The 24,204-nt window shown below is 31.8% G+C and overlaps 1 protein-coding gene across 3 annotated transcripts in view; it reads right to left on the bottom strand.

The window, feature by feature from the left end:
* LOC126744587 (dachshund homolog 2) overlaps positions 1 to 24,204 on the bottom strand; it is an 842,630-nt gene that overhangs the window by 637,860 nt on the left and 180,566 nt on the right. For all 3 annotated transcript variants that reach the window (XM_050452086.1, XM_050452088.1, XM_050452087.1), the window contains exons 3-4: positions 16,582 to 16,786; positions 6,475 to 6,531 (exon numbers count right to left, since the gene is read on the bottom strand). In XM_050452086.1, coding sequence (XP_050308043.1) covers positions 6,475 to 6,531; positions 16,582 to 16,786 — 262 coding nt within the window. The remainder of the gene's footprint in view (positions 1 to 6,474; positions 6,532 to 16,581; positions 16,787 to 24,204) is intronic.

Genomic DNA, 24,204 nt, shown 5'->3' with positions numbered 1-24,204 from the left:
TCTGCCACTTGAAAAGCAGAAGTCAGCACGTTTTTAAGTGGATTTAGTTTGCTTTTCAAATCGAATCGGTGGGGATCTGAATCGAATACGAAGGGCAGAAAGACGACTGTTGTAGAATTTTATTTTCAATCTGATATATTAACGGTTTAAGCTTCTCGATTTAATAAACGTGCATTTTATTGAGAATATTTTCAATAAGTTAAATAATAACTACAATTTGTTTTTTAATTTTTTCTTTAGGCTAATTGATTAATTTGAACTTTATTGATCAATGTATTTTTTTGATAAACTGGACTTTTCAATTCGTCTTGCAAATATCTTTATAAATGCCTTTTTTTGTATTGCAAAATATAGTAGAAGCCCTAAATGAATATGCTGATAATTAAATGATTGAGATAATTAGATGATTTTCTCTTCTTTTTTCATTTCTCCAACCTGTCTAATAAAACCAATTTAGATAAACGTTTTAATATCGCAGGGATGGTCTCGTATCCTTACAAATGCACAAGAATACTAATTTGCCAAATAGTTTAGTTATCAATAGTAATATATTTGAAATAGATTTGTATAAAAAATTATAAAATTAATAGTCTATCAACTCTATACTAGCTTTACAAAACATTTAATATTCACAAAGGAGTAAATGAACTACAAGCACGTATTGAAGAGCTATTAAGTTTGACGCTGGTCTGCAGACAATCTGTACCGAGGATTGTGGTAGAGCTAAGCAAGTCGGTACTATAAATTGAGTTTTACATAGCAAGCTGAAAGAGTTTTGAGATAGTGTACATCAATAAGTAAGATTTTATGAAAAACCGATAATGTCATCCGAATCAAAATCAAGGCTTGAGACTTTTTTTTTAATCTATGGCGTGGAAGAAAAATCAAACGATATGTATAAAACAGTATACATATTGTATGATTTTCTAATTTGATTGAGCTGTGCAGTAAATCAGTATCAACATATGCACTGCAACAAATGCCTCAAAAGGAAAAAACTCAGAGACAAAACAATACAAAACCCCTCCTATTGCAGTTATTTTTGAGAACTCTTGGATGCGTGATTAAAATTTAGTAACCAACGTAAACTTAATGATTCAGAAAGAAAAATAACCGACCTACTAATATCTGATAACTTATTCAGGGAACTCATATTCTGTTATAATGTCGACAATCAGAGGTAAAATTATATTGTTAGGATAAAGTAAAATATGCAATAAAATTATGCATAAAATCTTTACATTTTGTTTTATTAAAACCTTTAATTTTATTTGTTTAATGGGTATTTTACAAGTTACAGTTTTTGGCTAATATTAACATTTTACATTTAATATATTTTGTTTCTTTATTTTACTATTTATTACATAAAATGTACAAAAATACACAATTATGTTTATTTTAAGTGCAATAGATTTCGTTTTCATATTATATCATAATAATGATATAGCACTGCCATAATTTGGAAACCAAAACAAAAAGTAAGCAATTTTAATTTTTAATTTATATCTTAGTCTGAGCATGCGTCGTATGGGATGATAAAAAAATAAGTTTTTTTTTTATTAATTGAGAAAACTATACCGGATATTATTCATTTTAATTAATAATATCAACTACGTATATTATTTTATATAAATGAATAAGATAATATTAAGAGTTTGCGTGAAAAATTAAGAAAAGAAATTAAGAAAAGTTTCTACAGTAAATATTAGACTTAAGTTTAACTTGTTATATTTTCAGTCACAAATTCAGACTACAGCTTACAATTATAGTGCAATTATTGCTAAATTAAATTTTAATCTGTAGAAATATTTATTTTAGCGTAGATAATCATGCATCACCTCTAAAAACTGCCAACAAAAATAATTCTAGAATTATAGAACTATTCCAACAAAAATACCGCAATTAATATTTTGAACGGGGCGAAAATTCGAACGATCCCAAAAAGCTGGTTACAACCCAATAACTTTTCATTGGTCTAAATCTAAGAGTAAAGCGAAGTTTCTCGTTAATTTAAAAGAGCATTCTGAAGTCGCGATCGTCAATTCCCTTCCATACAACATCGACATAAAAGCTATCTATTTCTTCCCTTTCTTAAATACAGCTTCCCTTGATGAAAAAAGCTTGTTAAGTTGGCGATTGCGAGTTTCATTTTTGAAAAAGACTCAGGAACATTATATCTAGGGGCAAAAATATATAAACATCAAAATTTACAGTATGTACATTCCTAGACATATGATTCTTTAAATGCATCCATCGTCAATTTTCTTAGTACAACACTGACGTGAAAGCTATCTATTTCTTCCCTGTCTTGAACACAGCTTTTCTTGATAAAAAAAGACTGTGTCAACTCTTGTAAAGTTGGTGATTGCGAGTTTCATTTTTGAAAAAGGATTATGAATAATATAGAGGCAAAAATATATGTACGCCAATATTTGCAATATTTACATTGCAAAACATATGGTTCTCTAAATGCGTCCACCGACATTTTCTTCCGCTCCGAGGAGTAGCACGATAAAGTATATTAATTTTAAGGAATTTATTAATTCCAATAAATATTTTGATTTAATCGCAGTAAGTGAGAGCCGATATTAAATTCTTCTTCCGCTGCTATTTATTAATAGATGTTTGTAATCACTTCTGACCATTTTTTCATATCTCTGGTGCTGTGAATTAATTCTCATGTGGTTCCTATTTCTGTCTAATGTTTCATATTTCGGACTCCCGAAATTCCCTTTCTCCCTAAACCCTTTCTTCCTTTAATTTTTTGTTCTAATAATATCGTTTCATTGCGTACCACACATTAGTAATAATGCTGTTATTTTCCTTCGTATTCTCTTCTTTAAAAGTTCCTCATTGCTTTCACTTGCTATTAATAAGACTTTCAACTTTCTTCAATAAATCCACTCCGAAATGCTTACAGCCTATTCGCTGTGCATGCTACTGTTCAAAATCACAGTTCGTATAAATGTTTTTGAATTTCATGAATGAGCTTCTCGCTTTTTGTATCTAACCTTTGATATTTACCTCTAAAGACCAGTTTTAACATAACCAAGGTCCAGATAGTTCTTTTTTTTTACTCGTTCACAATCTAATCAATCTAGTTGGTGGGTGATTAATAGGAATTTTACCTTTTTCATGTTTATGTTAATGCCCATAAATTAGCAATGCATTTCAGCTATGTCCCGGAGCCTTTGGAGGTCATTCTTATCATCTGCTATTAGAACTGTGTCATCTGCATACCGTATATTGATGATCTATGTGCCATTTGCCTTGATGCCTAATTATTGTCCTTCAAGAACTTCTTAAAAGATATTTTCAGAGTTAATGTTATAAAGATTTTCTGTACCTTTGTAATTTCGTTGTCAAATCTAAATTTAGCTGATTGGTTCCAGTATAAGTTTTTAATAAGACGTATGTCTTTTTGATCTATCTTAAGTCGCCCCAGTATTTAAAAGAGTGTATAATGTTGCACTTTATCAAATGCTTTTTCGTACGCTATGAAACATATCACTACATCTTTATTCTAATCATAATGGTTCTGAACCCACACTTGGGTTGCGATCAGTGTCTCTCTGAATTAATGACTTTAAGAAACAATTTCAGAGTGTGACTCGTTAAGCTAAGCAATCTGTGATTTTACTAAAAATATAAATATTCCTAATTATCATTTTGTTAAAAATGGTAAGTGAGATGGAACTGCAGGTTAAGGAGTTGCAACGTACTTAAGGAACGTTTCTGCATTTTTAATCCTTGTAATTCAGTAGAAAAGCTAATATGTTGGTAAGTTTTAAAATAAAAATAATATCTTCGCTGTATGTAATTCACAAAAAAAGGTCTAACATGTCAGACATTTTTTGTAAAAAATGTGATGTGATTCAATAATCTTTTGGATAGTTTTGCCTTAAGGCAAATTTTTAATGTTCCTATAAGAATCATATATAAAAAAGCACATATCAGCGCACTATTGATTTAACAGTAGTGAGTGAGAACTGTTGTGACCTCATAGCGGATCATAAATTAGTGTTAATACATATTTGCAAAATAAATAAAATATTTAATTCGCAATCCAACCCAGCTATTTCAGGAAATATGAAAATATTAACTTAAAGTCTTTACATGGACACCTGATTATAATTCCTCGGCAAACTATTAATGATTTAAATTTGATAAAATAAATTAATTATTTTTAAAATAAAATAAGTAACCTGGATGGATAGCTGATATATATACCGCAGCTATCGTGAAGGAAAACAAGCTTTATACAAATTATCTATTAAGTAAAATAATAATTGGCATAAGCTAAATAAAGTGCGCGTGCAGAGCTTTAAAAAATGTATAAACATTCAACAAAATTTTTGATGTTGATTAAATAAATCAATAATTTATTAACTAAATACTGAACTTGAACTAAATGTATTTCATTTGTAATTCGATATTAACTAGATGAGTGGCTTAAAAGCAAATATAAGTGAGTTATTTTAATCTAAGGTTGAACTTCAGGTTGCAAAGTATTATATTATCTGCATTACACTTGTAAAACCTAAAAGACAATTTTGAAACTGAAGGGGGAATAGCGATGCTACTGCTTTATTAAATACTATAGAGCAAGTCACTAATGACGGGATGTATACTTTTTTGCTTTTGTTAGCTAATTGCCAAGCTTTTAACACTCTGAATCTGCTATTTCTCTAAAAAATAATAAATTAGGTTTACATGTTACAAATTCACGTAGATTTTTTTGTCGATACCGATGATACATATAACTGTAATTTTCTTGTAACTAACATTTATTATTCAAAAAAAAGTTTGTGCGGTATTAAAGTCTAGGATTTATGGTAACCAGTTCTACATGATAAAAATAAAAAAGTCTCTAAGAGTGTAGATCATCTTCATATGAAGGAATACCACTTTAGTTGTTTCTATAACGAAATCTTAAGGGTACCTCCACCATAACCTCTATAAATACCATATATAAGGGCAAAAATGTGTCCTTTAAATATCAATCGTTATTAGTTATCATAATCGTTATTTAGATATCATAGTCTAAAAATGTCTCGCATAATTCGCTAGTAGTCTGAAAAGAAGTCCGTTTTTTTATAAATATTTTCACCTCAAACGTTAAAGATCCATACTTCTCGAAATATTTAATTAGAAATTCAGCAACAGGAAATACATTTTTTCTATTAATTTTTTTCCTAAAATCTTATTGAACTTACTGTTGATCTTCTTAAAAAGTTACTTTAATGCAGATTTCCTTAAATCTTATTCAACTATCTTAGTGAAAAGATCAATAATATTTAAGAAAATTTGCATTAAATTCGATCAAAGCAAAGCTTCCAATTACGACGTACTATTCGCAACTTCAATTTTGCTAGTAGTAACCTAATTAAAGAGGAAAATTAATTTGTCAAAAAACTCAGTTGACTATGGAAGTGTTGTATTAAAAAAACATCTCTTTGAAAGAAAGTTTCTAATAATAATTTTTTCTTCCTACTGGAAGTCTCTTATAAATTAACTTTACTTTTTTAAGTTAAATACTTTATTAGTGCAATGGACAGCTAATACGTGCAGGTCCTGGGATACCATAGCTGCAATATTTTTGTTATTTCTAAGAGTTTGTCACACAGAATTCATCATTTACTTAAGTTCATATCATGAATTACATGTAAAAATTAAGAATAAAAATTGTACAAATACAAAATAAGAATCTGGATAGTAAATAATAAGAAAATACACATTATTTTAATTTTTTTCGTCTTTACCTTTAAGTCTTATACCTTGAATACATCTAGTAGAATGTACTTCTCATATGTATACAGTTCTTAATGTTCAACTTGACCCGAATTTAATTAAATCAAATAAACAGACTACCAGGTTTTTAAAAACGCAATCCACCCAACCCAACATCACAGAACAACAATTTTAACATCGAATTCGACCGCGTATTGACTAGCAAATTTACCGCCTTATGTAAATGAGCCAATTAGTTAATTATTGTTATTGACAATTCGCGTGTGTCGGATCTTTAGTAGACCGTTCTGATGTAATAAATATAAAAGTGATCATAACATCAGTGGCTACTGCTGCGCCACGGACCTTTAATACGTCCGTCCCATCGGTTATTTTTAAAAGATTGGTCCGCTTTTCAACGTTATGAATGGCAGAGCCGGTGCACTTTGGAGCCAAACCAAACTTGAGTAGCGTGATTCGTTCGGAGAAGAGTCATCACGCAATCGACGGAAAAATTAGCGTTAAAATTGGCGAAATAAATGTTATTCGACTCATGGATATGTATAAATACGTTTCTGATTTACGTGTTTTAGGTTGTAATTTATTTAAATGCCATGTATTTTAGCGAAAGCTATAGCCACCATCTTGCTTTTTTTTAAACGACCACGACTCTTACTCTAATTATTGTAAATTCGTTTTATTACTACCTGTTTAAAATTAATATATCCACAGAAAGGCACTTACCTTTCAAGATGTTTTACGATGTCTTCATATAGTCTACTGTTTTCCCATATTCCAGATCTGAAATTTAAAAACAAAAACATATTAGAAGCTTCTTAGACAGCAATATAATAATGTAAAAAAAAGATAAATATCTCATTATTAGTTGTGTTAAAATTTTATTAGTTTCTCTATAAAGTTTTTTCTCTATTAGATTTATAATGAAGTTATATAATTACTCGCATAGTAAGTTTTAGAATTAGTTCACTATATAGTAATTAGTAATTATATAGTGAACGTATAAATAATTTTCATTGATAACTTTAAATCAATACGTTAGATCAGCTCAGCAATCTCTTCAAATACTTTTTCAATAAACTGTACCCTACACACAAATAACAGTATTTGATAACAAAGGGATAGGTTAGTCAGGATAACATATACATTTTTTCCCGTTGCTTTCTTCATTTTGTAGCAGAACTACATGTCTTTGAGGAAGCCCTTGCATACCAATCAGCCACCTATTACCATGACCCAATACCGGAAATACAAGCAATAATGCAAATTCTTACATAATTTAAATGAGATCTGAATGAAATAAATAAACTGTCTGAGATTATAATTATACTACTAAAATCATACCAAAGCTAAGTCTTTTTGATCTTTGTCCATTTATTTTTTATCTATAATGAGCTTGTCCATTGCTTCTGATCTGTCAATGTGTTCGAAGTATTCTAAATACTGTTAGATTTGTGCTTGCTTGATGATAGGTTTTTGCAGTTGTTCTAGATTTGACTCGTTGGTGCGGTGTGCTGTCATTCTTCTATGTCTATTCATTCTTCTCAATTCTGCGATGGTCTATCGTTTTTATTATCTATGTCTCTGTTGCATAAATCATTATGAGGAAAATGGAAAACGGAGTTTTTATAAGCTGAGTTTGGTGTTAATTATGATAAAAGAGCCCTTCCATATAATACGAGTGAGTTTCGTACGATAACGATACGCCTATGGATTTCAACTTCGAAATCTCTTGTATTGGTGATGACAGGTCCTAAATTTTCAACCCGATTAACCACTTGATAAACAGCAACTTTTGTAATGTCAACAATTTTTTAATTATAGTTTTTAGGCCGCACTCTCTAGCAGTACTCATCTGGCTTATGCATTATGTTAATAAGTTCATGCTCGTCTTTTACTATTATCAGGGTACATCCGCGTATCATAGGTTGTAACTTTTGTGCCGCCAACAGCAATGTCATTTTTGTATTTTTCCAAATTCTCCTTAATATTGTATTAGCGATATCTATATAAAAATAGCCAGTATCCTACAATTAATCTTTATTCTGAATTTAATGTTTTAAACCTACGAGGATTATTTGTGAATACAAGTCTTATTTATTAATATTAAAGTTATTTCAACAAAAAAACAAAACATATTTTCACTGAGCTTGATCATCATTATAGCACCCGTTCTAAAAGAAATAATGAAATACGATCATATTTTTTTAACAAATCTCATTTGCAAAGAAATATATTATTTTTGCTTCCGAAAATTCTTAAGAATTTACCGCAAAATTTAATAATAAAAATTGAGGGAAGTGATAACCAAAAAAATTTAAATATTGAACTAACACAGTTTATTACAAGAAATTATAATAGTTTTAAAAAGTTACTGATAAAGTAATTTAAAGTGCATTTGTTAATTATTTTTGATTATCAGTTTACATAGTTGCCATTTGTCATAAAATATAATCCACTAAAAGTCGATCCATTTGTTTTGCAATTTTTAATTTCCTCCTAGTTACTACTTGTGCTTCCTCCGCTCCTCTGCTCCTTATAGTAGAATAACATATTTATTTACTTACAAAGGAAACAAAAACTTCTTGTTTGTCTTTGTATCAATGTAGGAAATGAAAAAATTTGAACACAGGCCTAATTTGTCGTCTAGTAAAATTTGTCGTTTCATTGTTTAATTGAGATAATATGAAAAATAAGAATCAGAATAATTTTTGGTAAATTATCTATAGTGAGTACTATGAATTATATTCTAACTTTTAAGTTGTGTCTATAAATTGGATTGTTATTTATAAAAATTTCCGTAATATATTTTGTATATATGTATATTGAAGAGAAGGGGAGATAAAATGCAGCCTTGTCTCAACTCAGCAGCAGTCGAGAAGGTGTCAGAGAGAGTATCATTGACTCGTCTCGTACCGCTCCCGTGTTCGACCTATATAATACTTCTTTTAGGTGTATCAGGTAATTTAAATATTTACTTCAGATCTACCTCTCACTAGAAGGTCTACATTTTTATTGTCTATCACACTCTTGTATGCCTCTTTCCTGATTCCGGATTGTGCTTTCTGTGAAGTTAGTGTATTTTTCAGGCTTTTTATAAGCATGAATCCACCATTGGGATATCAAGAAAGGAAACAACAAGGAAAACCTTACTATATTGAAAGAGATATTAAGGAAAAGAGAAACAAGTACAGGAACTTCTTAAACTTAAAATCCGATAAAGGAAAAACGAAATACAACAAAGGTCAAGCAAAAGTAAAGAGAAAGATAACCTAGAAAAAACAAAACATGGAAAACTAAGTGTATCAGGGTCAACGCTTTCTTAGGAAATCAGAAGAGTATAGAGAGCTTGTAAATTATAAAGATAAGATAAGATTCCTAAGATAGCGTAACGCTCAACGAGTTCAAACAATATGCAAATCTTGGAAAAATCAAAAACTACCAGGGCCTGGAAATATCTTAGCAGAATTAGTCAAAACTCAAACTAACAAACTGTATCAACACCTGCTTCAGCAATCCTGTTTCAAAAAAGCTCGCATTCAAACAGGAATGATATTTTGATTCATTGAATTCATTCAAATACTTTTCCTATATGTGGACCTTAAGAAAGCCTTCGATAGTGTCCTTCAAAATCAGCAATGTCATGCCATGCCTATGAACAAATAATTATTAGTGCAACTCTCATAAAAGCAGTAAAAGAACCTCTACGATGAGAGTATGGCACATCTCAAAATGGGAATGCAAATCACAAATGGATTCAGAGCCACTAAAGGAATTAATCAAATATGCCTGTCACCCACCTTATTTAAGACATACTTAGAACATGGGCATCCCATTAAACAACACGACACTACATAGATAGAGCTTCTGTTGGGACTGTACTTTCTGTGAAGTGGGTAACTTTTTCAGTTACATCTTCTCAAGTTTTTTATAAGCATAAGGACACCATTATAATAATAATAAAAAGAAAGGATCAAGGTCCAATTAGTAGTTCGATACGATATATACGGTATACGATACCGATATGTTCTTTGTTATGTTTTTTCTCGATTAGGTTTCGTTCGTCATTAAAGTAAAGCAAGAGCTTAGTCTTATCAACGTATTATCGAGTTCTTAAGAATGCCAAATAGAGATTTACATTTTCACACAGAAGGATTATGTTTTTATTGACTATCACTCTTTTATGCATGAGTTTATTTCTTAATATGATAGAGCTTTATTAAGACTGTGCTATCAGTGAAATTATTGACTTTCTTTCTCTTTTCAGGTTTCTTCTAAGTATGAATTTCTATTTCAAATAACATGGTATGTCTTCTCACTGAAGACAGCAATTAGGTTTGAAATTTATGTTTTACAATTTAAAGATAAGTTCAGATAATTTTTTCTATGAGTAATCTTTTCGCTTTAATTGTTCATGAGGGTCACAAGAAAATCAATTTGTATTAATTTTAGAAATCCTAGTAATTTTTGTTATTAGGAAAACACAATTTTTAATGGTTAAGTTGGGTATTTTAATGTAACTTTAGATGCATCTCTTTAAATTTTAGTCGTAGCTTCCTGATTGTATATAACTATATAACCATGGGGCTACTTGCCCGCCACGGGGTAATTTAAACACCGCGTGTTTTATTTATTTTTTATTTTCGGTTTATTTCCGGTAAAAAATTAAAAATGGTTCGTAATTCCAAAAAAACTCGCCAAGCAGTAAGTGCAGTAAATGCAAGTATGTCAAGAAAAGTAGCACCTCAAACTTTCACAGTAAAATGGAATACGTTAGGTCGAAAACTTCTTGATGCACATTTAAATGTATCATAAAGGTCGTGACGTAATAAAAAAATTCTTGTATAAAGAAGAAAGAATTCTTCGAATATTCAAAAATAACTTCCCAGGAACTAATTTCTTAGAATCATTTATAAAAACGAACCACTCAGGCCTGAAGATAGCTTCATACATAAAGAGATTCAGAGCATCAGTTAATCGTTACGAATTTTTAAATTTCTTAGATGATATTGACTTAGCAATAATATTAGCTAAAGTTTATGTAATTATGACAAAACAATCGTGACTGATAATCCTAGCTTCAGGAAGATGAGGCCAAGAAATACGAACCGAATGGAAAGAATTCAGGAGCACTCCCGTGCTATCATCAATTTATTGGATTGTCGAAATACCAATGAAGACTTACCACCAATGACTGTATATAGCTTTAAACTAAACGCAACGTGAACCTTGCGTCCAGTTCAAAGGAACAAAATATGCAAGTAGTCTGAGCGGATGGTTCGACATAGACTTATGCACAATGTATTTTTTCCAGCGTTTCCTGCCTCACGTCGCGGAAAAAAGAAAGAATAACAACCAAAAAGTACTCGTTGGTAATAACCTGGCAAGCCATTTCACACTAAGGGTAATAGAGGCATGTGATACAAATTATAGCTACATAATTCCCTTCTTAGCTAAAACAACGCATTTAATGCAGCCCCTTGATGTAGCTGTGCGTCAATGTAATGAAAATGATCAGTGGAGAAAGGAGTCTTGTTTCCATAGCTGTATACCGAAAGAATGATTTTCGAACTTACTGGACAGATTGTGGAAAAAGTCAAAATATGACAGATAATCACAAATCAGGATTTAGAGCAATTGATTTGCATTCTGCGAATCCTGACGATGATCTAAAAAGCATTCCTGATAGACTAGAAGATCAGGCGTCGATAGGATCTTAGACAACAGCTTGCTTGATTTGTTAAAAGAGTACCGTGGCACATATGTCGATAAAAAATTTAAAACGGAAAAAAAAGTCCTAAAAGTAATGAGTTTTGCACTATTACGGACCCTAATATTTCTGAAAATCCTCCAAAAGTTCCTAAGGAATCTCGAACGAGAGCCAAAAAAAACTGCGACTGTCTAGGGTTTTGCCATGTACACAGCAATTTTATTCCAGGAAGACCAAGAGGAAGTTAAGAAGAAAATTCCCAATGTAGTATCTGTAATATTAATCAAAAAAACTACAGAGGCGCAATTAATTGAATGCAATACACCAAATGTCGCGCATGGATTTATGACCTTTTAAAAAAAGATAGCAAAGACCATTATTTTGAGTGCGATTGCTGTGAGGATTAGTAATACAATATTGGTGATACTGACAAAGACTTCCAAATTGACAATAATTTGCCAGTGTTTTTATTTTATTACATTTGCGTTTTTTTCCAAAAAATCACCTTATTTTACTAAAATATGAGTAGGAGAAAACTTTATACAGAATTTGATTTTTTTTTAATTGCTTTGATTGAACGATGACCCTTATATAAAAAAAAGTTTCTTTTTTTCTTTATATGACTAAGAAGTAACATGCACAAAATATCTCTTAGAATGCAATTTATCCAAATATTCTCTATAAATATGCAAGTTTTACCAATGATGTAGTAACTTCCACATCCCAAAATTGTCTTTCTGGGACCCATGGGTAGATTCTTCCAATTTTTATACCAGCCATGGGTAGCCCTTGAATAGGTCGGTATAAGGTAATTTTTTCAGAGCTGTAAAATTATCCCAGTATATTAAAAAATATGTTAAGAAGGTATGCAAGTAGCCCCAGTTTACGGTACCCTACTGGCTGCATCTAAGTTTAAATTATGAGAGAAAAAACTAAATTTGAATGCCTCATTTTTTTTAAAGAGAATTTTTTACTCTACTGGTATAAATAAAAGTAAGAAGATACCTGTAATTAGCTGTTACATTAGCAAGGCTTGTTTACTTATTAATATTTCATGCAGTCTGTTAAAGTTATTATAATTGATTCTTTTCATTTTATTTTCATTAATGAATCGCACCTAATCCGGCCTTAAACAGAGGTTTAAAACGTTTATTGGCTTCGATCAAAGCTCGTATCAGAAAGTCAATCCATCCTAGTTACACCGATTATTTATTAATATCATAAACAAATAGGTTTTTTTTATATTGTTGTTCTACTCAAGCAATAACAGATATTCGTCGAAAGAGTTGGGAAAAAAAATAAAACACGGTCGTCGCTGGCCTACCTGGAGAATTAATGACGGCGCTTCCTTGTGACGTGTACACGCATTCATTTGAAGACATTTGCATTTTAATTACCAGGCCAGTGCTGAAAATGATAATGATGACTCTACAACGTCGACGAACTGATTCCGAGTGTAAATAACTATAGCAGTGTGAGACCCTTCTTGCTATCTTTCTTGCTCTTGGTTTTACCTTTTTTACTTCGAGAGCCCTTAAAGATGTAATGAGAAAACCGCAGTGGATAATATATATCGTTTTTATTAAAAATTAAATATTTTATTTATTTCTTTTATATCGATTTATATATTTAGTTTTATTATTTTAGTAATTTAGTATAGCTGCTCTTGGTACACCTAAATCTAACGCCTTGTCATTTATATTTGGGAAAATAGTATTTAAATGTCCTATTTATGTTAACTTAACGATTCTTTGAACACATACGTATCTAATGACTTAATGAACTAGATAAGTAGATAATATAATATTTTTACAGTGACACATATATTATTATGACAATATGTTTTAGTTTAATACTTTATGTTATATACCACGCTTTACTGAGACAATTAAAAATTTAGTTCTACTACGCTGATTCCACTTAACTAAGTGAGAATTCAGAACTGCTCAATGATATTGTATTTAAATTAGGCTAATTTATCTCTTTCAACAGTATATCATTTATATATTGCTGTAATTTATCAAAGTGCAAACGAGTATCCGTTGGAGATTAATTGCGGAACATAATATATAAAAGAAAAGGAATGAAATGAAATACCTAATTTTTCAGTTAAGATAGGTTATTTTAATTATTACATAATATAAGATGGCTATTAATAAGTTTTATAGATAATAGGATAATATCTTTATTTTAGCATTAGAATTTGTAAAGCAGAAGTTGCAGCTCAGTCAAAATTAAATTAAAAAATATCTTGGGATTCATTCAAGAGAATAACGCAAATAAACGTCAAGTGACCTACATCTATTTAGCGTTAAGAGGTGAATAATGAGACAATATAAAAATGTTACTGCAATAAAAAATATTTTAAAACTAACCGCTTTGTTTTAATTTTAATCTGAGTTTGAATTTGGTTTTAGGATTTGGCCCACGCTGAATCTTATTTAGCTATAATAACTTGGGGTCAGGCCAACTCACGAAACCACTATCACTATTAGGCTTCTTTCATCAACTAGAACCTCATCGTTAAGAATAGATAGAAAAACAGAATTTCATATACTAAAACTAATAATCCAACTATTAACCCAGGCAGAAATAATAATAATAATAAAGAATAAAATTAAAAAGAAAATAAGAAAGATTAACATGAATGTAATAAGAACCACGTCATCCTTTACCAAACAGTCAACCCGTGGTTGTCCTTTTTGTCCTTTTTAATCCTTAAAATTCTATTCCTAGCTCCATTCTCTACACCCTAGCGGGTGGTAGCTGAAACTATTCAACACCAGTAACCAGGCCAGATAATGTCAGATGCATCATAGGAAAAGCGTCATCGTGCATTAAAGGATTGAAAATTAGGAGAGTTATCGACCTTTTGCTTATTGTTTTTATATAGTCACTGAGATAAGAAATGTAACAACTTCCAAGCAACTTGAACTTCGTAAATTAGCTGTGCCAGAGTCTATGGCGGTTGGTGCAAACTGGTTAGTCTCTTCCATATCATATTTCACACATGCTTGATGGGACTTAAGTCCGGTAAACGAGGTGGCTACGAAAACAGTAACACCTACTTCTTAAAAAAAGTCCGTAGTATGACGAACAATATGGGAACGTGCGTTGTCTTGATGAAAAAGACATGTGGACGGTCCTTTAAATACGGCAGTAAAATGGTTTGCAGGACATCATCAACATAACGCGCGGTTGTCATATTGCCTCAAACGAAAATAGGGGGTGATCGGCTACCATAGGAAATAGCAATTTTCAATGGTATATAACCAAATGCAACCCAAACCATTACTCCAACCATCATAGATTGTATACATGCGCTTCAACAGGAAATTCAATGTCACGTCGTCTTTCATGGTGGCGTCTTACCTTTCTATGGTCATCGTGCATACCTAGACAGAATCGCGATTCGTCGCTAAGGATAAGATTATGCCATTCTGCTTCCCAAATAAATGGCTAGTCTCTGCTCCAGTTTAAACGCAACAGTGGCCGGCAGAGGAAGGACTAACCATAAACGGTATGAACCAATTCCAAAGGCTCAAATGGGATGATAGAGTGTAGACATAATACCAGGTCTACATTTCAAACCATTGGTCAGCTTAGTAGCAGAACGGTCTCGTTGGGCTAGTTTGAAACGCCTATTTTGACGGTCTGTTGTATGTCTTGGTTGGTATGAATTTTTCGTGTTCCTCTATCTTCTTATATCTATATCCGACACACACGCATTATCCATTACAGTAGAATTAACACAGGGGCCAATTTCACAATAGGAAAGACAAGCATCTCGATAGGCAGTATTTCTATGCCTTTCAAAATCGCTACCATGGTAAACATTTTTACGTTTTTAAACTCAAAGCATTTTGTTATGCCTAACATTAGCTAACGAACGAGCAATAAATAAACATATCTGTACTTATCAGCTCTCATAAAATAATTTATTCACAACACTAAGAGATCAAATTTTGAGAATGGTATACAAAAATAATGATAAAAGGTTGACATTGTTACCATAGCATGCTTTAAATAGAGTCATTAGGTTGTCGAAAATTACGTTGTCGAAATTATTACTTCTAGGTGTAACACTTAGGTCAGTGAGTATATATGCTTTGCTTGGCTTTAGGAAGCACAAAGAAGATCCATATAAAAGACTTCAGTAAAGATTCAAACGTAGATTGCAGGTACGCCTTTCATCAGTTGAAGACTATGGACGACCATCTCATGGTCAATCAATATGATACACAAGTGAGATACTTTTTACACTTTCTAACGTATGTCCCTTAACAGACAATTTTTTTCTGAGAACTTATGGATGTCAATATAATTTCTCATTTTTTTTTAAAGAAGGTCATTTCTTTTTACGGATATGCCTCTTATAAAAACGTTTTTATTTAGATTGAACTTTCTAAGCCCAATATTCTCTATCGATTTAAAAACAGCTTCGTCGACTTATTCAACAACCTCCGTAGTTAAACAAATTAAGGGCGCGGTCGCAACAAAATCCATACCATTATTCCGCGTCCCCATCGGCTTCGGTAGAGAAATGACGGTAATTCTCAGCTGCGAAGTTATAAATGCCGACGTTTATCCAAAAACGGAGGCGCAACGTCCACGTAATCCGACTAAAACTTTACGTGTCGTAGTCGACGAACCGACGGATTTAAGTTCAAAGATCTCGTGCAAAATCTGGAAGACGAAAGTAGTTTCGAGTTTATGCAATATTTAATGGTACAAACATTCTCGGATTAGGATGAGAAATTAGTTTCTTGTGTATATGTTTGCTGAAGAAAGCTATATCAAGGGAAGTAATGTTTATTTCAACACCAAGACTGGATTTTCATTTATTTAATTTACTTGAGTTGGAACGATTGCTTGATGTAATGTGCATGCTAGACAGAATAAGCATTTCACTCTCTATTTCTCTATTACTGATTTCTTTTTTTGTTTAATCTTATTTTGATAATATAATCTTTGATTTCAATCTGCTTACCAATATTCAACTCAATCTTACTTATAGTACTAAACAAGCTTAGCCTAGAAACTAGTCTTGCAAATAAATAAATAAATTGTTCTTTTGTTTTAAGTGAAATAACCAAATCTACATATATAACTAAATATCTTACCTGGCTAGCACCTCCATTGAAGGCATACCCTGGTTTTTAATAATAGAGCCGTCGTGCCTACTCAAGTTATGCGGCATAGCAGGTGACAGCAGTGCCGAGTGTGCAGCGGCAGGATGCGGAAGTTGCATAAACTGCATGTGAGTAAGATGTGGTGGATGATTGTAACCGTTGGCTAGGAGCGGTGATTTTTCTAGTCTTGCCATATCTGAAAAATTGTGACATTTTAATGTAATTAAATTAAATACCAAAAACAGATCACATTTAGTATTTTAAGCTTAAATTGGTGATTCGCGTGACCGAAGCACAGGGACTTTAACATGGAAGTTAATAAGTTAATATGGTTCGTGATTTGAATCTAATTTTTCGGCATTTGCATTTTTAGTATATACATTTGGATACTGCTAAATGATGATTTAACGATAAAGTCAGAAAATAGGAAAAAGCCTAGAAATAACGAAGGCATAATGAATTTCTAGAATAAAAATTAAATCTTAAGATAGCAAATGCTTTAAAATAATGGTCGTTAAAATAACCATCATAGATTGAAGCACGAACAAACATTGATTGGATGCTAATGGATAAGGCATGAGTATGCACGATTTCTCCCCGGCTGTATTTACTATTAAAAAAGATATAATCAATTTAAATCAGTTTACGGTAGCCACATGATAACTATAACGTTTCATAACTAATATAATTGTGATCAGCAAAAATAAGAAGGAATTGTTGTTAAACCAACTTGAAAGCCTTTCACTAGGACTAAAATGAAATCTTATGGTACGTAAAATCTATATGCTTACTAATTGGAATTACCTTACATCACTAAACTATTTTACGTTTTAGTGTTATATAGCATAGACTAAGCCGATAATGTGCTAAATCTCTTAAAATATGTAATTGTATTATATTTTTATATGTCAAAATGTTGTACTAGAAGTTCGCACATGATGATTATCTACTGATTGATAGCAGCATCCAGTAACTCAGTATAAATCAATTTTTTACTATGCTATGCACATGTTGACGAAAATTCTTTAAAAAAAAGTTAGTTCGTTTTAGAGACTTTCGTATTACCCATAATCTAAATTCAAAAATTTTGTTAAAACAATTTTTAATTAGCGTAAAAAAAATCACAGTAATTTACTTTTACACGTTCCTATTTATTTCATCTATCAGAGCTATAACCCTGTTGAAAAATACCCAATTAAATTATGCTTATTCCACCTAACTGTTTTTTTGTTCAAATTTACTGGAAAAATTGATAAACATCTAAAGGTTTTGCAATAAATAATGTACATCGATGATAAGCTAGATTTATTGTCTACTCCAAAATACTTAGTTTGGTTTCTTGCGAAAAAGGTTGTTTGCAAGGAATTGAATATTGTTAACTAATATTATAGAAATATGTCCAGAAAAGTCATTTTAGATATGGTGAACGTTAATTTGCATAAAAATCTATTTACTAGTCTTGGCACTAAAATCGTGTGCTATTAACCAACATATTTAATACTTTTCTATAGACATATCCTACGCGTTAGAATAAACTCTTATTTTACAGAACAAAAGGGTCTATTATCGTTCTAAAAATTTTGAATAATTAATCGAAGATATTGAAAAATTAATGACATGTAAATACATTTTAAGTAGGTTGGAAAAAAAAAACTTCATACTTGATCTGGTAGCAATAATAATAAAAGTTGCTGAAGGACTTTAATAAAAACAAACAAAATCTTTATTAAATACTGACCGGTTATTTCTACTATTGAATTTTACAAATCAAACTTTCATAAATCATTGCCCTGATTGGATTTTAACAAGCCCACCACACCTTTCCAAGGTAATAAATTATTGGTTTCAATATCGATTCAATATTTAATTAATTTTTTTCTTTTACTCGCTATATGGCAACGCTTACTTGCATAAGTTTCTTTAGATTAAGATAACACATATTTATAAAAAATTCTTAAAAAACTAGTAAAACTTATATATCCAAACAACATTAATTGACAAATTGCAAGTAATAAAACCGCCAATAAAACCATAATAACTTAACATCAATCGAATAACGTACTAATACGAGTAGTAAAAACAACTAGTTTAAATCATCAAGTCGAGCTAATAGCGTTGCTGTTTTGCTTTCATTGACTACGAAGCGATGACACGTCATTAATTCGGAATTACGAATCGAATATAAGCTAATAAAATCTGAGAAATAATTTAATTATATTTATGTCGTGTTTTATGGGACGGACAATAAAAGTGCAGACCTTCAGCGAGCGAGTCTTATAAACTGATATTTAAGTTCCTTTAATAAAATATCTTTAATTAACTTTTGTGTTGAAGAAGTTTATAGCTGGGATTAGCCGGAGTTCTATGAGCACTTTGATTCGCCAATATATTATTGCAGGTGTATAAAGGGAAATTGGTATAATTAACAGCAGTAAATTAAAGAAAAATCTTAAGTATTTTTTTTTAATTAATAGATTATGTATGTAGTTTGTAGAGGACCAATAAAATAATTTACACAGTGTAACATATTTAAGTTTAGATTCGGCCATAAGTTCCTGTAGCTTTAATTATAGATTGATAGTCTAGTTTATCCAAGAAAATAATGAGCTTTTTTTTATTTTCGGATATGAAAGTTCTCATTTCCCAAAAGAAGCAAGAAGACTGCTGCGTGTTTTTTTTGGTCTTGTGCTTGGGCTATTTATCTACTTATTCCAATATAGGAACACATGTTTAGCTTATAAATTAACATATTATTTAAAATAAATCAGACGCTCACAAGTTTCCATGCCAAGTTTACGACTCAAACCTAGGATCACACAATTATTGGCAATTTAAAAATTAGATATAAGCTTAAATCCATATTATATAAATATAATTTGTCCATTAAATTACATTGCCTTAATGAGACAGTTAGCACTTCCTTTCAGTTTGGCAGGCGTCTGCAAAGTCCGGAGATAGTCTGCGGGACACTAGAAGTTCTGGATAAGGTTTCGAGTCTGGAATCTAGGAAGGTCTGGAGAATCAGGTAGAGTATCTTGTGACAACTTGAGAACTTACACAGAGGGTTCAGTATTCAGAGAAATCAAGTGATAGGTATTGTTTCTTAAGAGAGTTTGAGTTATTTTTTTACGGAATATATTGGCACAAAAGGGCAAACCCTATGAGACTCAAGTATCACGAGTAGCGCTAGTACTGGAAAAATATCTGTAGATATTTTTTCTAAAGTTCTGTAAGATCTAATGTTTGGAAAAGACGTGCTTTTAGAGTTTATTCCGCAGACTTGCACTTTTTGATAAAAAAAATTCCGATATGGCAACGCTATGAGGTCTGTTCTCACTGCACATCTCTAAAAAGTTTGAAACATTTTCCAAGACATTATTGATGTGCATGTGCAAAACATTACAACTTCTGTTCGATTTGAAACTGCCTGTGTGAACATCAAACATGGCTTAAGTGGAATCCAATTTAAAAGAAGAGCAAGAAAAATAACCTCACTTTTTTATGGCAGTGTAAAATGGGAAAATAAATAAAAACATATTTACAATACAACCTTAATATAGGTGGATATTAGTAATAGAGTTTAAAATTGTGTAATTATTTGCTGCTTCAGGGCTTACTCTAAAATGGTCGAGAAATTCTATTCTATTAAATGGGGATACAGTTTTATCTAAATAGTTTTGATATTTAGGCCTTATCCCTTCTTCAAGTAAATCTTTTAAATATGTGCTGAAATCTGAAAATTCTAGTAATTCAGACTCTTTTGACGATTCAAAATTACTCATTTTCTTAATGTGTTATCAGCTGCTTTTGATACAGATACAAAACGAGAAAACACAAACAACAATTTAGAAGTTATGTTCATATTCAGATGATAGGCGTTGATTGGCTACACGAATTTTCTGACACTTTACTTAAAATAAACCTAAAAACAAGCCTGACTACCGGATGACGATCAAAATTTTATGGAAGAACATCAAACTTTCGATTTGAAACCGATCAGAAGTTTCTATGCAAACGCATTTTACTCTATTTCGCATGTTTATTTTTCAAAAACCTGTTTCTTACTGTTGTAAGAAAAAAAACCACTAGGCGTCTGCAAATGCACGGTATTCATGAGTTGTATCTGCTTGTCGAGCGTGTATAGGTGGAATGAAATGGGCCAGTTCGGAAGAGCATCTACTGTAATGGTATCGATAAAATAGAGTCAGATCTGAAGACATATGGCCGTCTTTTGGATAGAACCAAGCAATTCCACGGTGTGTTTGGGTGCAGAGCTCCATATGTGAGAGATACTCAAGAGATGGACAAATCTGAGCGTTGTAATTCGTTAAAAGCTGTTGCGGTGTTTACACCTTTTTTATATTAAAGAGAGCCCTAAGCTGTTAAGAAGCCACTTTTGCTATTGCCCCTACGTGATCATGCCAAGAAATATTGCCTCTTATCTTCACAGCTAACCAGCGAACTGACGAAGACAGCGGTAAAGTAAGATCTAAAAGTCTAAAGTATGGTCTTTTTTTGTAAATACAGAGTCTTAGCTGCGTTAAACTTAATCAGATTATTGACATTAATAGCTGGCCACGTCTATGGCGCTAGATGTCGACTGAAGTCGTCCACTTAGGCGACTTAAAGGAAGACATCAATGTAATCATCAGCAGAGCTGTTTTCTGGATTAAAATTTAATCCAAGTAATGGGAGTTGATGGAAAGCCATAAGAATACAGTTTGAGAGATTTTCATTCCAGACTACATCGAATGCCTTTGAAATATACAGATCTATTGGACGAGATTCACCATACTTTTCGATGCCTCGGTCTAAAAATAAGATGACAGAGGCCAACAGATCGTCAGTAGACCTGTGTTTTCGAAAACCATACTAATGGTCACTAATGATATTGGTGAACTTTAGGTATTTTAAAATTTACTGTTTGGCAAGTTTTTCTGATACCTTGGCGATTACCGGGACTAAAGCAATTGCACGATAATTGATGAGCAACGTTTTTTTTCCTTTTTTTGGGTATCGGTTGAATCTGCGCAAGTTTACAGTTTTCAGGTAAAAGGGACCTTTCCTGTATGAAAGAGAAAAAATTTTGTACAACGGTGGTGTCGCATATCTTTTTTATAGTATTTGCGGTATTCCATTATTGGTAAACTTTTTACTGTTCAAGCCTTAAAGAAATTTTTGAAAATCTCTATGATGGAAGACCATTTCTGGCATCGAAAAAGGCTTTCTTATCAAAGTCAGTGATGTTTTGCCTCACTCATGGCTCTAAGGTAGAGTTTGATACGAACATCTGACCTAGCAAGTCTGCCTTTTCCATTGCGGTCATTGCAATGGAAGAAACTTCCCTAGTCAATGGTATAATCTTTGACTTGACAAACTGCTTTTGCTACAGACCATGACGATCTTGATCCAACGATCCATAACGATCTTGGGCAATTAAGACGATTGTTCTTCACTCTCTCATTATATTTTTTTGCAGGTATGGATCCTCTGCTTGCACGCATTTCTCAAAGTTCACACGATTTGCAGGGTTTGGGTCTTGGCAGCATTAGCGATAATTATCATTTTTGTTATTGACTGCCTTCGTGCAACTTTTGTTGAAGCTTTCCAAGGTGTTCAAAACACGGTCCTTACCAAAAGTACCTCTGAAATCTCGCACGCACACATTCAAGCATCATTGGTCCTGAAACAGATATCGTTTGAAGAAAATTACGAGTGGTTACTATTCTAAATGTCTATAGTTAGCTGATATATAATGCCAAACTCTACGCGGCCTGGGTGGTTCCTAAATTTTATTTCTAGTTCACAAGTTGAGGTTATTTATTTGTGATTTGATGTTCCTAATGGTCCATGTACGGTACGAGTCAGGATCCCTCACGAGAAATAGATCCAGAGGGTTTGGAGGTTTCTCAATATTGCATAAGGAGTGTTGCGTAAAGGTCTGAGTTGTTTCTGCACTGGGTCTGGGGTAAGAGTTTAAGAAGCATTTTCTCGGAATGCACTAGGAGTTTCCGAAGAACGGAGTGTCGTACACGGAGTAACATTAAAAGGTCTCATGAGCCTCTGGTAAACTAGGGAGTCATCAGAAGTTTCTGGGAATCTTAGGTGTTTTCACGTGAGGCTTTGGATAATCTGGGATATCTAAATTCTGAAACTTGTTGGAAATCTTAAGTTCTAAATAATCCACTATGATTCTTTAGTAAATAACTAAGACATATACTATAACACCAATGTTGCTTGCCAAAATTATGGAATAAATGGTCTAGTATCGTGCTTATAATCTAACGAGATGAACTACTAGAAATTTGGTCGGATACGTTACTTAAAATAAAAACTTATAATATTGTAAAGTAATATATGACTATAATATGAGATATGATTTTTAGATATAGTGTTCTAAAAAAAAAAAAAAAAAATGAAATTGCACAAAAAAGATCTGCTGCACCCCTAATAATAGTTGGCTCCGAAATACCAACCATACAGAAATATTATTTTAAATCAATTTTTTCATTTTATTCTAAATAAATTAATTAGATTATCAATCAAAAGCTTTTACATCAAAGCCCTTCTAAAATCAAAATATTTTTATTAGATTTAATAAACATTGATTTCTACACAATTAAACTCGAACTAAGTTCTCTACAAATCCCCCTCGATAGGTAGTTGTCTGTTGTCAATTCTGATGTACATTATTCTCTAATGGCTCTTCATTACATCTGTCAGAGCTTTTATGTTGCTCTAAATAAATTACCGAGAATATCTTGAAGGGATCCTAAATGCTCGCTTTGTCGCATAGCGATCTAAATTATTTTGGGGGTGGTTACCTATAGTTTTTCGTTCGTATCTTAAGTTTCTCTAACTATTAGAGCATATCCTAAAAGTTTTAATATTACTTAACCCAAAAGTCATTAAAATGACCAAGAAAGGTTTTTTTACCTAAAACCATCATTACTGAATAAACTTCTTTAGTCTACACATTATTGTGCATTATTAATTATTGAAACCAACAGAAAATATAATTTTGATAGTGAATGATTTAAAACTAAAATTTCAGATTTTTAATTAAAGCAATATATATATGCCTGCGATTCAGCTTATTACATGAATTAAGCCATCAGATCTTCTCATTTCAACGCTTCTATTACATGAATAAAGTAACACCCTCTTAATATCTCTTTTACGACATTTGACAGAACTTATTTAGACGAGAAGAGTCCAGTAATAGCATGAAATGACCCTGTCATTCGCAACTTTTATTGGATGGGGAAATCTTTGATAGTTGCTTGTATAATAGCAGTAAACGGGGCTAGATTTAGTGGCAATAAACTAGTAAATGTTATAGTAAAGTAGAATTATTAAAACCATGAAGAATTATGAACATAATTAATATCAAAACCTAAGCCTTAGCTAATATTTCCAAATCCCTATTAAATAATGTTCTATTTTATAGAAATACGAAACACAAAAAAAGCTAGTCCATTAAGTCTCACGGAATTGCATGTTTTGAAAGAGTGATTTGCATGGCATTTTCCAAGATTCAAATGGAAAAACTGGAAAGTAATGGTATGTACGGGGGTCAAGCTTACGAGTAGTATGTCGCATTGAAATGAAAGG

Source organism: Anthonomus grandis, chromosome 14, assembly GCF_022605725.1.
Source record: "Anthonomus grandis grandis chromosome 14, icAntGran1.3, whole genome shotgun sequence".
NCBI classification, from domain to species: Eukaryota; Metazoa; Arthropoda; class Insecta; order Coleoptera; family Curculionidae; genus Anthonomus; species Anthonomus grandis.
The sequence above is the reverse complement of the archived record's forward strand: the minus strand, read 5'-3'. Positions and strand labels throughout refer to the sequence as shown.